At 41.9% G+C, this 12982-nt stretch overlaps 1 protein-coding gene across 2 annotated transcripts in view; it reads right to left on the bottom strand.

Moving 5' to 3' along the window:
* The window catches only part of ash1l (ash1 (absent, small, or homeotic)-like), a 43595-nt gene that overhangs the window by 8785 nt on the left and 21828 nt on the right, over nt 1-12982 (bottom strand). Inside the window, exons 13-21 of one of the 2 annotated variants that reach the window (XM_084079665.1) lie at nt 10196-10304; nt 9400-9549; nt 8088-8155; nt 5607-5773; nt 4913-5065; nt 3944-3998; nt 3422-3554; nt 1130-1471; nt 232-682 (exon numbers count right to left, since the gene is read on the bottom strand). In XM_084079665.1, the coding sequence (XP_083935791.1) occupies nt 677-682; nt 1130-1471; nt 3422-3554; nt 3944-3998; nt 4913-5065; nt 5607-5773; nt 8088-8155; nt 9400-9549; nt 10196-10304 (1183 nt within the window). In that variant the 3' untranslated portion in view covers nt 232-676. Of the gene's footprint in view, nt 1-231; nt 683-1129; nt 1472-3421; nt 3555-3943; nt 3999-4912; nt 5066-5606; nt 5774-8087; nt 8156-9399; nt 9550-10195; nt 10305-12982 lie in introns of those variants that run through there. The other variant, XM_084079664.1, reaches the window with a different exon arrangement.

Genomic DNA, 12982 nt, shown 5'->3' with positions numbered 1-12982 from the left:
TTCAATTTCATCAAATCTCAGCTTCTTATTAGCGTTTATGTGTACAAGAATGTCGCCATGGTTACGGGGCTGCCCAGCTGTGGGATGGCCCCGCTGGCTATGGGACGAACTGCCTCCCGGGTTGCCAGATCATGTGCGCATATCCCCCCACGGATGCGTCGACCGGGTATGGTCTAGTCTAAATAAATACCAAAAACATAAAGGATCTTAAGAGTGCACAACTGTCCTGTCTGCTGCTCTATTTGCTATTGTGACTCCAGAGCAGTTCAGAGAAAGCTTTTGTTTGTTTTACACTTCATATGTGGTTGATAAAGACCCTACCAGCCACAATGGCCAATAGGCAAAAGGTTTGTTTTTGTGGCCATAGATGTTGAAATGGTTTACTTGTCTACTGAGTGCCACTACCAACCTAGTTGAACCCTGCCTGAAGCTCTATTTCTATACTATACGGTCTGTCTCCTACACTCTCTCCCTTTCACATTTCCTACTGTCTGTCTTTCCTATACTGTCTCTCTCTCAGCTTTCCAACTGCCTGTCTCCCCTACACGCCTGTCTCTCCCTCTTAGTTTTCTTTCTGTCTGTCTCTCCTACACTGTGTCCCTCTCAGCTTTCCTACTGTGTTTCTTTTACACTGTCTCCTTTTTAGCTTTCCTACTCTCTATATCTCCTACATTGTCTACCTCTCAGATTTCCAGGGTCCCCACACATTTTTAGCAATGAATTTCCAAAACTTTTCCAAAACTTTTCCAGAATATTTAGCCCAATTTCCAGGCCTATATAACAATCATTCGGCGCAATAATGTGTCTCTTACTCCTATGTAGAATGCCCAAAGATAGGCAGTGTAGCAAAAATAAAGTTTTAGACATACATTAGGCTGCCGTCACACAGCCCGTTCGGCGAAAAACTACTTATGTTACATATTTCGTGTAATATTATTCATGTTTATGAAAATGTTTTGTTTTAACAAAATCAATAGCCAAAAACAATGCATAGCCAAATATTTTTCCAGGACCCTTGATAAATTCCAGGACCTTTGATGATGTTTGATCAATTTCAAACCTTTTCCAGTACTGGATTTTTTTTTTTTTAATTTCAAAATATTTCCAGGAATTTCATGACCGTGGGGACCCTGGATTTCCTACTGTTTGTCTCCCCCAACACTGTCTCCCTTAGAAAGACAATCCTTACCATGCACTTTTCACATTGGATCATGAGTCCCTCATCCTTGTACATTCCACAGATACAACGGATGACATCGTCGTCTTTGTCGTGGGACCCGGGCCCTCCCCCACCATGATGATGGTGGTGGTGGGCGTGGTCACGCTCCAGCGAATCAGAGCTGTCAGCCTCACTGGCGGTCTCGCCCACGATCTCATCAATCTGGACAGCAGCTTCGTGCCGGGCGCTGTAGTACGCCTTCCTTAGCCGACACACGTCCCTACCCACAGATGACTTCCTGCCATAGTATTTCTGAAACAAATTAAGTCATTTTTATATAATGTTAACCACTTAAGGACTATTTTATACTTTGTTGTACGACCGCATCATGCAAAAATAGCTGACCTACAAGCTTTGTGAACCTGCGAATCTGCCATTTCCTCAATCTTCAATTTTTGGGGAAAATAATGACATGCCCAAAATAGGGATTCCATGTTGAATGTGTTTTAATATAAAATGGTAGGACATCATTAAAAATCTCCAGTTAGGAGGGTTAGTGTGTCGTGAAAGCATGTGAACTCATCGTGTGACTATTTTAAAGTTGTTTTACTCAAAGCTCTTAAGCACAATTGTAACTATAATAGTAACTAATATAATCTGCTTTTGCTTTCACAGCTGCAATCATCTTGTAAGACCAGCTGTTGATTTCTTTCAGTGGTGGAGACCTCAGTTTGAAATTAAATTTGTCTCAGTGGCACAGCTGCAGGCGGACATACTGGGCTAGCTGCAGACACATTAAACTAAATATTGACAGGTGCTAAGGAACAAAAGAACCTCACAGTGCAAAAGGGACACTGTATTACATACCATATACACCATACTAGACAAGCCCCCAGCATTAAAACTATGTATTCATCATTCTGTCACTGAGTCTTTGAGGGGAGCTTCCCACTACTCCACTGGGATGTGACCAGTGTTAAAGGGGCATGAAATCCTAAGTCTATTTTTTCTTTTTTCCAACAGCTTTTAGCAAAGGCCACACCCCAAGAGATTTTAACTGGACAGCACTTCATTGGATAGCACCGCCCACCCTCGGTTCACTGTGTACGCTTCTAAACAACAAGGCAGTGGCACTCTGGATTGACGGCTGTTTACATTATTTAGCCAGCTAGTGTGCTAATGTTAGCTAACATAACATTTGAATGTATTGAAAAATAAAGTATTTTTTTATAACAAATGTAAGACTTTCTACATCATTTGACAACAAGGCAGCTGCGGCGACAACGAGGGCTTGAGGCTCGTGAGGCATGCCCATGCGAGCATTTAGGCGAGCGAGTGCCCACGGGCTAGTATTTCGAAATTGCACATAGTACTTGAATATATGAAAAGTATTTTTGGTTCAAAAACCTTGTCAACATTCAACGTAGATAGCTAAGTTTAGCACAGCTTGACAAGATGCACAAACACAAGCCGACAAGAATGTGCATCTGGCCACATGTCCCCGGGCTTGCCTGGGGTGTGGGGGGGGGCACTATCCCATGAAAGACTATCCAATGAAAATTATCTGAGCTGAGGGCATTGCGGAAAGCTGCTGGAAAAAATAATGGAACTTCCTGAACAGGTTAAAAACTTCAGAAGGGTAAATAGGTGTTAGATTTAGGGGCGCCCAAAGCCATAGGTATGCCAAAGTATAGAGTAGACAGTAGTAAACAGTATTGTCAATGCTTGCACATTGGCACACCTAAATATAACACACCCATTATGAATTTTGATAGCTGCAGCTGTGTTGCTTACATCACGGTCAGACTTATGCAGCCTGCCATGTTTTTACCCGTCTGTAGTTTTTAACATAAACCAGATACCAGAAAACAAACTACTTAAATCAGCCTAGGGTTTCTTAGCTCTTCAAGGGGGTGAGAAAAAAACAGTTGAACAAGCTAGCCAAACAAAAAAGGTAGCACCAATACATCTCAACCCAACAATAAAATATTTCCTTGACAAATAAGTGTCTTTTTTTCTTTAAACAAAAAAAGGTTATCCTAATTTAAAGGTCCACTTAAGACCTCTGTGACCTTAAGACCAAGTGCCCCAGAGAGGTTTTTCAAGTGGCGCTCGTTTAAACTAAGCCAGACTCAATACACTTGTAAATCAGAGGGTCTGTGTGTAGAGGAACAGCAGGCATGACAATATAGCCGATCTGAGAGCTGTGTCTCTGTCTTATGTGTGTGACAGAGCGTGCATGTGTGGTGGAGAACCACCCACCTCTGCGTTGCGGAACACTTTGAGCATGTCGGTGTCGAAGGCCTCCACCGTCTTATAGTGGCCAGTAAGGATCTGCTTCTCGATGGTGCTGAGGTCCAGAGGATCAGACACTTTCTCATAGTACTGACTGTTCCTAATAATAACACACAGTCAGTTGCTGTTTATTATGGTAAATGTCAGAACCATTCATCTCAACGCTGTTGTAATTGGAAAATGTCTGAAAGTTAATGATTAACAGGAGCAGTTTTGACAGTATGTACTCTGATTGAGTAGGACACAATCAGGTTGAATATAATAATATAAGTATGTCTTGAAAGATCACATAGCACAAAACAGTTGATAAACAGCCAAGATTTATTTTAACTTGTCTTTGCTTGCACTAAAGTCCTGTCAAAACAGTTTCCTTTGAGGTTTCTAACTGTGTTTGTCTGCTGTTTGGTACTGCTTAACTTAACATTCTGTCAGAATTCAAAAGCTTTGTTCATTCCTTGACCAGTGCGTGGGTTTGAGATACATTCTTACCTCTTCCTAGATGGGAGGTTCACCAGTGGAGCGGCCAGCGTCTGCCCAGCTGAGTCTGTGGTCAGAGAGAAAGAATGAATTTCCTGTCAACACAATGTCATTATTTTTAAATCACAGTGCATCGTTACACAGTGAAGAGAAGGAGAAATGCTGACTGACGGACCAGTGAGGTTTGGAGGTCAGAGTAGGAAAGGAATTTAGAGTTGTAATGGAACGTTTAGTCTAGTTTAACCGCTCAATGATAAAACAGAGGGATGAAAAACTGTTGTAGAATTATAAAAAATATAGATAATTGCATTTGTGCAGACAAAATAAAAAACAAGGACTTAGTTATATTATCTAATTATACTGTATTTAAATATATATATTTTTTACAATTCCTATGAAAATATCTAATATAATAATAATATCTAACAACAGCCTGGTTATGGTTAGTAAATTACAACCAGCCTCTCTGGCAGGTTTAATTCTATTGTTGGTAAAATAGCATTATTTTAACTAAAGTAAACAGTATAAAATGTCAGGTTCATTTTAGGTGTGTTCAAACGAATGTACTCATTAAAAGTTAAAAGAGGAATCTTGCCCTCTGAGGTTTCATGGTTGTTAGCCGCACCCCAATATACCGTCCTCATACTGAAGTGTTTATGTTAACGGCTGCTACGCGTGTTTACATTCAGCCTACATGCCTTTCATTGAGACGCTCAAAGTCAAGTTACATGGCAGCAGCAGAAATACCGTGGAGGTAATATGACTACAGTTTAAACACACGAGAGAAATGACTGGCACTTCTTGTAACCTACAGAGGGCAGCGTACACAACCAACCAACAACCACATGCTCTGAGACCGCATGACAACAGGAATAGCCGTAAACCGCATGTACATTTCCTGCAGAGAAAAGTCCTCAAAAACATATTTTTTCAGGTATATTAATGGAGGGCTTCATTCTTTTGCTTGGTGTGTGAACTGACCCTTGTAACTGGTGATCATGTCACAGATTTCCTTGAAGATGTGTGCCAGGCGAGCCGTGCGCGTCACCTCTGTGTTCTCTTCGGCAGCAGCCAGGCGCCGTGTGCGCACAGACCTGGAGGTCTGCAGTGCTGAGAACTGAGTCAGGAACACGTCTGGAAACCACAAGAAACGCTGATGTATAAACTGGTACTTTATGAAGGCAACGCGCCCATCCGTTCATCTGTTCTGCTACTTCCTTACAGTCACTACAATAACGCTGTGTCATTGTAACAGAGCAAAAGTTATTACAACAAAATTACACTTCTTCTCATAGACTGGAATATCTAAATCTTATTAATTTAGAAGAAAATGTATTTATTCTTAATTCAGAAAAATATAAACAAGTATAAGTCATTTCATTTCATTTACCCTCTTAAAAAACTAATTGTCTCCTTTAGTTGTTTGGGGGTATGCATTTGCACATACATGAAATCTGTCCTCTGTATTTAACCCACTTTAACTATTAGAAGCTATGGGGAAGTGAAATTAACATGGCGCCCGGGGAGCAGTTAGGGATTTTAAGTGTCTTGCTCAGGGACACTTCGACACTTCGACTGGGCGGCCCTGGAGGTGAGCGATTGACCTTCTGATCACCAGACGGCCTCTCCTGCTACAGCCACAGCCACTCTTCTGCGTTCACACACTCCCACACACCTGATTTGATGTTGCCATCGTCTCGGATGACCCCTCCCCAGCGGGTGTAGACAGACAGGCTGCTGGCGTCTCTCTCTCTCTCCCCTTCTCTCTTCAGCAGCTCCTGCTTCTCTCTCATCTTCTCCCAGTTCCTCAGGAGGAACACTCGATGCTTCAGCACAAAGTTCCTGACAGGGCCAGACAACCCAGAACTCTGTTAAAGCACTGTATTCATTCATATGGATGTACGTACGTATATGTGTGAGGTGATGCAGTCTGTCTGTGCAAGCATGTGAACGGTACACTGTACATATACTGTACAGTACATCCATATAAGACTGAAGTAGAATTCAGACTGCCATCAATCAGTCAGTCAATCAATCAGTCAATCAATCAAAACCTTTCCACATGCTGGGCAGTGTTGATTTCGAAAATGTTCGTCGACTACCTTTTTTCACTGACGAAAACTAAATAAAACTAAGCTATGATGACTAAAACTATGACTAAATGTATTGACAATTTCGTCAACAAATAAAAACTAGACTAAAATGTAAGGGAGGGACTAGTGGAGAAGAGATCCAGTAGAACTAAGACAAGTCATTTTATGTTTGGTTGAGCTCGGGTGTTGCGCTCTGAAAATAGCAGATCTACAAGCTCACCGCTGCGACACGTTGTGAGCTTGTAGATCTGCTATTTTCAGGATACAACCAAGTGTAAAATCAGCAATTACGACACCATCAAGGGCCGCCAAAATACATTTTAGTCGACTAAATCAACTGTAGATTTAGTCGACTGTAATCTTGTGATATTTAGTCGACTAAAACTCGACTAAAACTAAAACCTTTCAGATTACTAAAATATGACTAAAACTAAATGGAATTTTATTCAAAAGACTATGACTAAAAGGCAATCAAAATCTGCTGTCAAAATCAACACTGATGTAGGGTAGGAACCTTGTTCGAATTTAGAGCTCTAGTTAGCTCGCAGACTACTTGGCTGTTGCTGTTGTAGAAAACTGAGCCAAAGCATTTGGTTTCAGGACTCTGTAACACTTCAACCTATACTTCCTGTTTAGTGGTGTTTGGGTGTGGGTGTGTGCGTGTGTGCGTGTGTGCGTGTGCGTGTGCGTGTGCGTGTGCGCGTGTGTGTGTGTGTGTGTATGTGTACTTGTATTACTATCCACTTGGGGACCTAATGTCCTCTCCAGGATATTACAGACTAGACAAAAAAAACTTTTTAAATAGCTTATTACAATTTAGGGTTAGGATTAGGCTTACGTTGGGTTACAAATACCCCCAAAATTAAAGAAAATGGCACCTTTAATGAAAGATTTAAGTATCATTCATAGTCGGACGTAAGGATACGTAACGAGCGCCAGCGCTCCTTGCGTTGTCGTTTTTTACTCCCCCTCCGTCACTTAAGGCTCCAGTTGTTCCGTCCGTCGGGCTGACGTTCACCGTCAGCCCGACGGACGTTCTCTACGTTTTGCCTGTTGTACCACTGGGCTACAATGCTAGTTTCATAACATTGCAGCGTGACACAACCGGTTGCCAGATTTTGTGAGAGAAATAAGTAACCAGGTCTATGAAAACAAGCCCAAAAGAATCGACTAGGCCACACATGAACAGTGGTGGAAAAAGTACTCAAATGTTTTACTTAAGTAAAAGTATCACTACTCCAATGCAGAAGTACTCTGTTACAAGTAAAAAAAATTGGAGTTGGAATGAAAAATGTACTTGAGTAAAAGTACAAAAGTATTGGTATCAGAATGTACTTAAAGTACCAAAAGTAAAAGTACAAAAATGTTTGAAAATAGCCTATGTATAAAATTGGGCTAAAGTGGTTAATGTATGTTTCATAATATCATCATTTATATCTGAAAAGTAACTAGTAACTAAAGTTTTCAAATAATTGTAGTGGAGTAAAAGTACAATATTTGCCTCTGAGATGTAGTGGAGTAAAAGTAAAAGTATTGGAAATTGGAAATACTCAAGTAAAGTACAATTACCTCAAAATTTTACTTAAGTACAGTACTTAAGTAAATGTACTTAGTTACTTTACACCACTGCATATGAAAATAGCAGATCTACAATATATATTTGAGAATCACTGGTTTAAATAATAATTGGCCCAAATAAGCAAGTACACTTTAGAAACAAGACCAAATAAAACCGCAACCACCAATAAAAAATTGCTTGTTTGTTTACAAGCAACTATACAGAAGAATAAGCCCAAAGTCGCTTATAATAAGCAGACATGGCAACATTGGGTACGCGCAATCTCTCACGTGAGCTAACCATGTATGTGTCCGTAAAGAACGGACGGAATGCCTCACCCCCATGATGCACGTTAAGACACATCTAGGGACTATGAACGGGCCTTCAGTCTCCTTTTAGATAGTGATACGTGTGTGTGTGTGTGTGTGTGTGTGTGTGTGTGTGTGTGTGTGTGTGTGTGTGTGTGTGTGTGTGTGTGTGTGTGTGTGTGTGAGGGGGGGGGTACCTTTCTCTGTTGGACATGGGTTTCATGAGGTGAGGGTAAAACTTGCTGCTGTCACTTGACTCTTCTTCCTAGAGAGAGACAGACAAAGGGTTAGAGACAACAGTTCAGAGGTCACTATACACCATTCTGCCTAATGTATACTCACAAACGTGTTGCTTGCTGGCAAGAACTGATCTCCATGTTAATGTGTCACAGTCTGATGCGTTGTTAGCTTGAAGATCAGTTCTTTCCATCACAGCACCACCAGAAAACATGAACTACAATAAACAAAACAAAATAAAATAATAGCCCAGAGCTGCTTCATTGACTTTGAGGAATTGTACAAGGTTTTCCTTTTGTTTTATGTCTGAGGTTTATATTTTGGCAGTGCTGTCATGTCAGAACTAGTAAGTAAACACTGATTCCAGACCGGACCCTCTGTTCCTTGCACAGCTCATCTATTGTATTCATATTGTGTAAAATGTTTTTTTTTAAAGTGACATTAAGCATGTACTGTGGGATAAGAGGTGCTGGCAAGAAATAAATCAGAAACAAGATGAGCCAGAGCCACAACCGTTTGTCTTAGTAAGCAACCACATACTCTCCAGCCCCATGTATCTGCATCATGTGTTTGACTGATACAGTTTTCCTTTAAATCTTTAAATACACATCTGATCAGACTTTTTAAGTGTATTTATGCTTTTTCTCAAGAAAATTCTGTCTTTACTGGTTATATATATACACACATGCATGTGCGTGCACACACACCCACACCCACACCCACACCCACACACACACACACACACACACACACACATAAAGTAAAGTATAACATCACAGACTGGTGGCTGTACTCTGATGTCCTCCGGAACAACAATATCATATTTCAAAGCTAAAATTAAGCGGCATGGCCCTTTAAGTTCTTTGTGTCACATTTTTAGAAACCTTGTGCCCCAATAAGAGTTCCTCAGAGACAAAGGAACACTGATGCCCTACATACACAATGCACCTGAGTTTCAACAAAGCCAAAAAGGACTTGGCTCATTTTTCTAACCAGCCGGTAACTGACAAAAACAACAGTCTGCCTTTCAACAAATGAGGGTCATTAATGACTGATTGGTCGCTATTTTGGAATAGAGCAACAGATTTATTTTTAAAGCGGACAAGGATTACTAACAAGTGGTTTTCCATGTGTAAAATGGTTTCAGTTTTCTCTCAGTTCAATCTGTGAGTGTTTTTCCTTCAAACTGTTAAAACTATTTTCTGACCAGTAATTCTACCACAGGCAGCCTTTGCTTCCAACACTATCTTACTCTGGCTCTTTGTCACTCACTCGTTTTTTGAGTTGGTGTTTGGACTTTCGTTTCTCCTTCAGACGGCCGAGTCGCCGAGTCCCGCCTGCTTTGCCCGGCAGGCCGTTGATTCGCTGGCTCTTCCCGCCAATGATTCCTCGACAGCCTTCAGAACCGCACTTACACACTTGCTGTAAAGTAGAAACAGAGGGTCGAAAAACCAGAGGGAACAAGTTATGGCAAGTCACGAATTGGAAGTCTGGAGACACTTTGGACCATCCAATCCATGTATCCAATTCTATATAAAATGTGTCATTTGCGATCTCTAGATACACAGAACGTATCTGGAAGTGTTATGTCACATTTTATTCAGGTCAAAAACTGGCAAAGTTGTCCTTAAAGTTAATCATGATTGTTTGACAAATGCAATTATGCAATTAGATTAACACTTTATTTCTATTTATAAGTCATTAGAACGATATAAACATTATCAATGAACCCTACTATCAACCCTGAATCTTAATAATAATAATGATAATTTACCCTTCAAACAATTATCTTATTAACATAAACGTAAACCTTTCTTTTTTCCCCTCCAAAAGCATTGGGATTCAGATTAGAGTAATCTGAGTATCCTGGTTACTGGCCCGCAGTGTGTGTGTGTGTGTGTGTGTGTGTGTGTGTGTGTGTGTGTGTGTGTGTGTGTGTGTGTGTGTGTGTGTGTGTGTGTGTGTGTGTGTGTGTGTGTGTGTGTGTGTGTGTGTGTGTGTGTGTGTGTGTGTGTGTGTGTGTGTGTGTGTGTGTGTGTGTGTGTGTGTTATCTGAGAGTTGCCTCACCTGTTCCTCTGTGTTGAAGGAATGGAAGTTGTAGTCGTAGGTGAGTTCAGTGCCACTGTTCATCTCCTTTAGGGCAAACAAACCGATTCTATACACACCATTCACTGACCTGGAGACAGACAGACACATCACAGACACACAAGTAATCAGAGACGGACAGCCCAAGACACAGGAACACACAGATGCAGAGAGTGAGACGGAGATAGAGAGAACGAAGAGAGAGATAAGAGAGAGAGAGAGAGAGAGAGAGAGAGAGAGAGAGAGAGAGAGAGAGAGAAACGATTAACAAGAACAGAAAAAGTAAAAGGAATACTGTTCACAGCTACCAACGTGGTGTCCCTATTTTTGGGCATGTCATTATAGGCTAAATTTTCAAAATCTTTAAAAAAGTAGCAGATCTACAAGCTCACAACATCAACACGCTGTAAGCAGCTATTTTTGAATAGCCGAGGGCAGCATGCTGCTATCCTCATCGTTGGGGTGGAGGTGGAGCGTGTCACCTGCATCAAATTTAACCAGCGTCTCTTTTTCGTGAGGAAATTGAGGAAAGTCAAACTATCTTACATTCTCAACTGACTCTTGAAAACTTTTACCGCTGTACCATTGAAAGTACCCTCATCTACTGCATCACAGCTTGGTATGGAAATTGTACTGAGCGGAAATCACTGCAGAGGGTGGTGAAAACTGCTCAGCGTATCATAGGCTCTTCACTACCATCAATCGAGTCTATCTACCAACAACGCTGTCAGTCTAAGGCCCCCTCCACTCACAGAGGTGAAAGGGCTATAGATGTCTCAAGACCTCATCCACCCAATCCAGGAACAGCTTTTTCCCCTCAGTTATTATTTTGTTGAACTCTAAATGCAAGTGATAGCACACCCCACCTAACCCCGCCCCGCCAGACCTGACATTTTATTCCTTATTTATTAGTACCTATGCTGCTACCATCTATCTAACATCTATGCATTCTATCGCTCTTTTTGCATTGGATTGATGCCATCAAGATAACTTTGTTGTATAATTGTGTTCAATGTCAAGATAAAATCATCCACCCATCCATCCAAGATAGGGCTTAAGTGGTTAACTAGGTTATTTTTCTACAAAACAATACAATACATGATGTCTCCATTCCCTGTGAGTTTGTTTATTCCTAGATAGCCAACCTAAATACAGCCACGATTTAACATTTTGGATAAAGAGGCTGGGCTGTATTTTCCTTGGCTTTTGTTCAACGGGATTTCATCAGTCAGTCTGTCACTTCATTGCTCCTCCTGTTAGACTCAAGGAGCACTTCATTTCTTTTTTGCCACTCTCTGCCCAGAAGAGAAGAACATTATTCTATTTGCCCGGGTGTCTTTATAATTTATTCCTTCTATAGGTGCAAAATGCTGCTTCAGCACCTCATCTACCGCTCTACAGCTGTATCTGAGGCCTTGCTTCATGTAATCGCTCTTCTATGACAAGATGAATGACTCGCCATGCTTTGTGCCCCAAAATCCTCCATCCTTGTACAAGCTTTTATTTCGGGCACACATTCTGGTGTACGCGCGCACTAGCACATGCATGCCACGTACACACGACACACAACACACACATAGGCAAACATCGTAAACAGAAAAGCAGGCTGTTGTCTGACACGTGTGCTACACAATCTGTTCCTGTAGGCAAGCCTCAGTACACTTCATGCACACCCACACCCACACCCACGCACACACAAACAAAACGCACACATAGACTTAACACGCACTTACATCCACTTGGTGCGTGGACACACACACATGAACATGGAGTGTGTGTGTGTGTGGTTGCTAGAGCTGTGTCCTACATTGCAGGCTGGTGCATGCTGCAGGGCAGAGTAGCAGGTCTCTGTGGTCGTTAGCTGTCTGTGTTCAGCCCCTCTGGGGTTAAACGCTAGCAACACAGCGCTAGCTACAACCATTCTCCTACACAATGGCAAAACAATGGCAAAGCAGGTCTTGTTGTTGTTGTTGTTGCCTGGCAGTGGAGACGCCTACTTAACCTGGTCTCTGTTGACTGTGGATTTAACCTGGCCAAGGGCAGGGTCCTGACCCTGCCTAGAAACCAGTCAATTGGTTTGCCCTGGACTGTGGACGTTAAAATCATTTAGGACTTTGTCCGCTGGCTGAGAGGAGCCAAGGTGATTGGATCACATTACGACCGCAAACCTCCACTAATGACGAGAGGAGGTTAACACTCTCATTTATGATCATCGTACACCTGCAGCGTTAAGGGCAATACACAAAGAAATGCATACGAGAAGCCACATCTTTTAAAATGGCAGTGTAGCGTGCACAATGTTACATGTTGATTTAGACATGGGTCAGATGTTATTTGTCACACACTGCCCAAACATCATACAGGTGAAATCTCCTACTTGGTTAACTTGATGCAGAAGATATGGGGCCCTATCTTGCGCGCTGTGCTATGCCTTGGCACTACCTGCTACCCGTTCATTATGCACAAGGCAGCTGGCGCTGTCCCCAAACGGCATCTTACGGCCGCGCTACCCACTGTACATTATGTCGACTCCTTTATTTGCGCCTGGAGGTGTGGCCGATGGGCGTGTTGTTGTGCTATCCTTAAAAGTGCTATCTTGCCCACACACATATGGGGAAGCGCATAGTGGGTTTTCAGACCACCCGCTATGTCAAGTTTGGTAGAGTGCGCCTGCAATGGAAATGTCGGGAGTGGGCTCCTAATTCTCCTAATTCTCAACAAATCTCTGTGCTTCTTATTTTCCTATAATCAGCAGAAGTGAGAGTGTCA

The sequence above is a fragment of the Gymnoscopelus microlampas genome (genome assembly GCF_963454915.1).
Source record: "Gymnoscopelus microlampas genome assembly, chromosome: 15".
NCBI classification, from domain to species: domain Eukaryota; kingdom Metazoa; phylum Chordata; class Actinopteri; order Myctophiformes; family Myctophidae; genus Gymnoscopelus; species Gymnoscopelus microlampas.
This window is presented reverse-complemented; position numbering and strand designations above follow the sequence as displayed.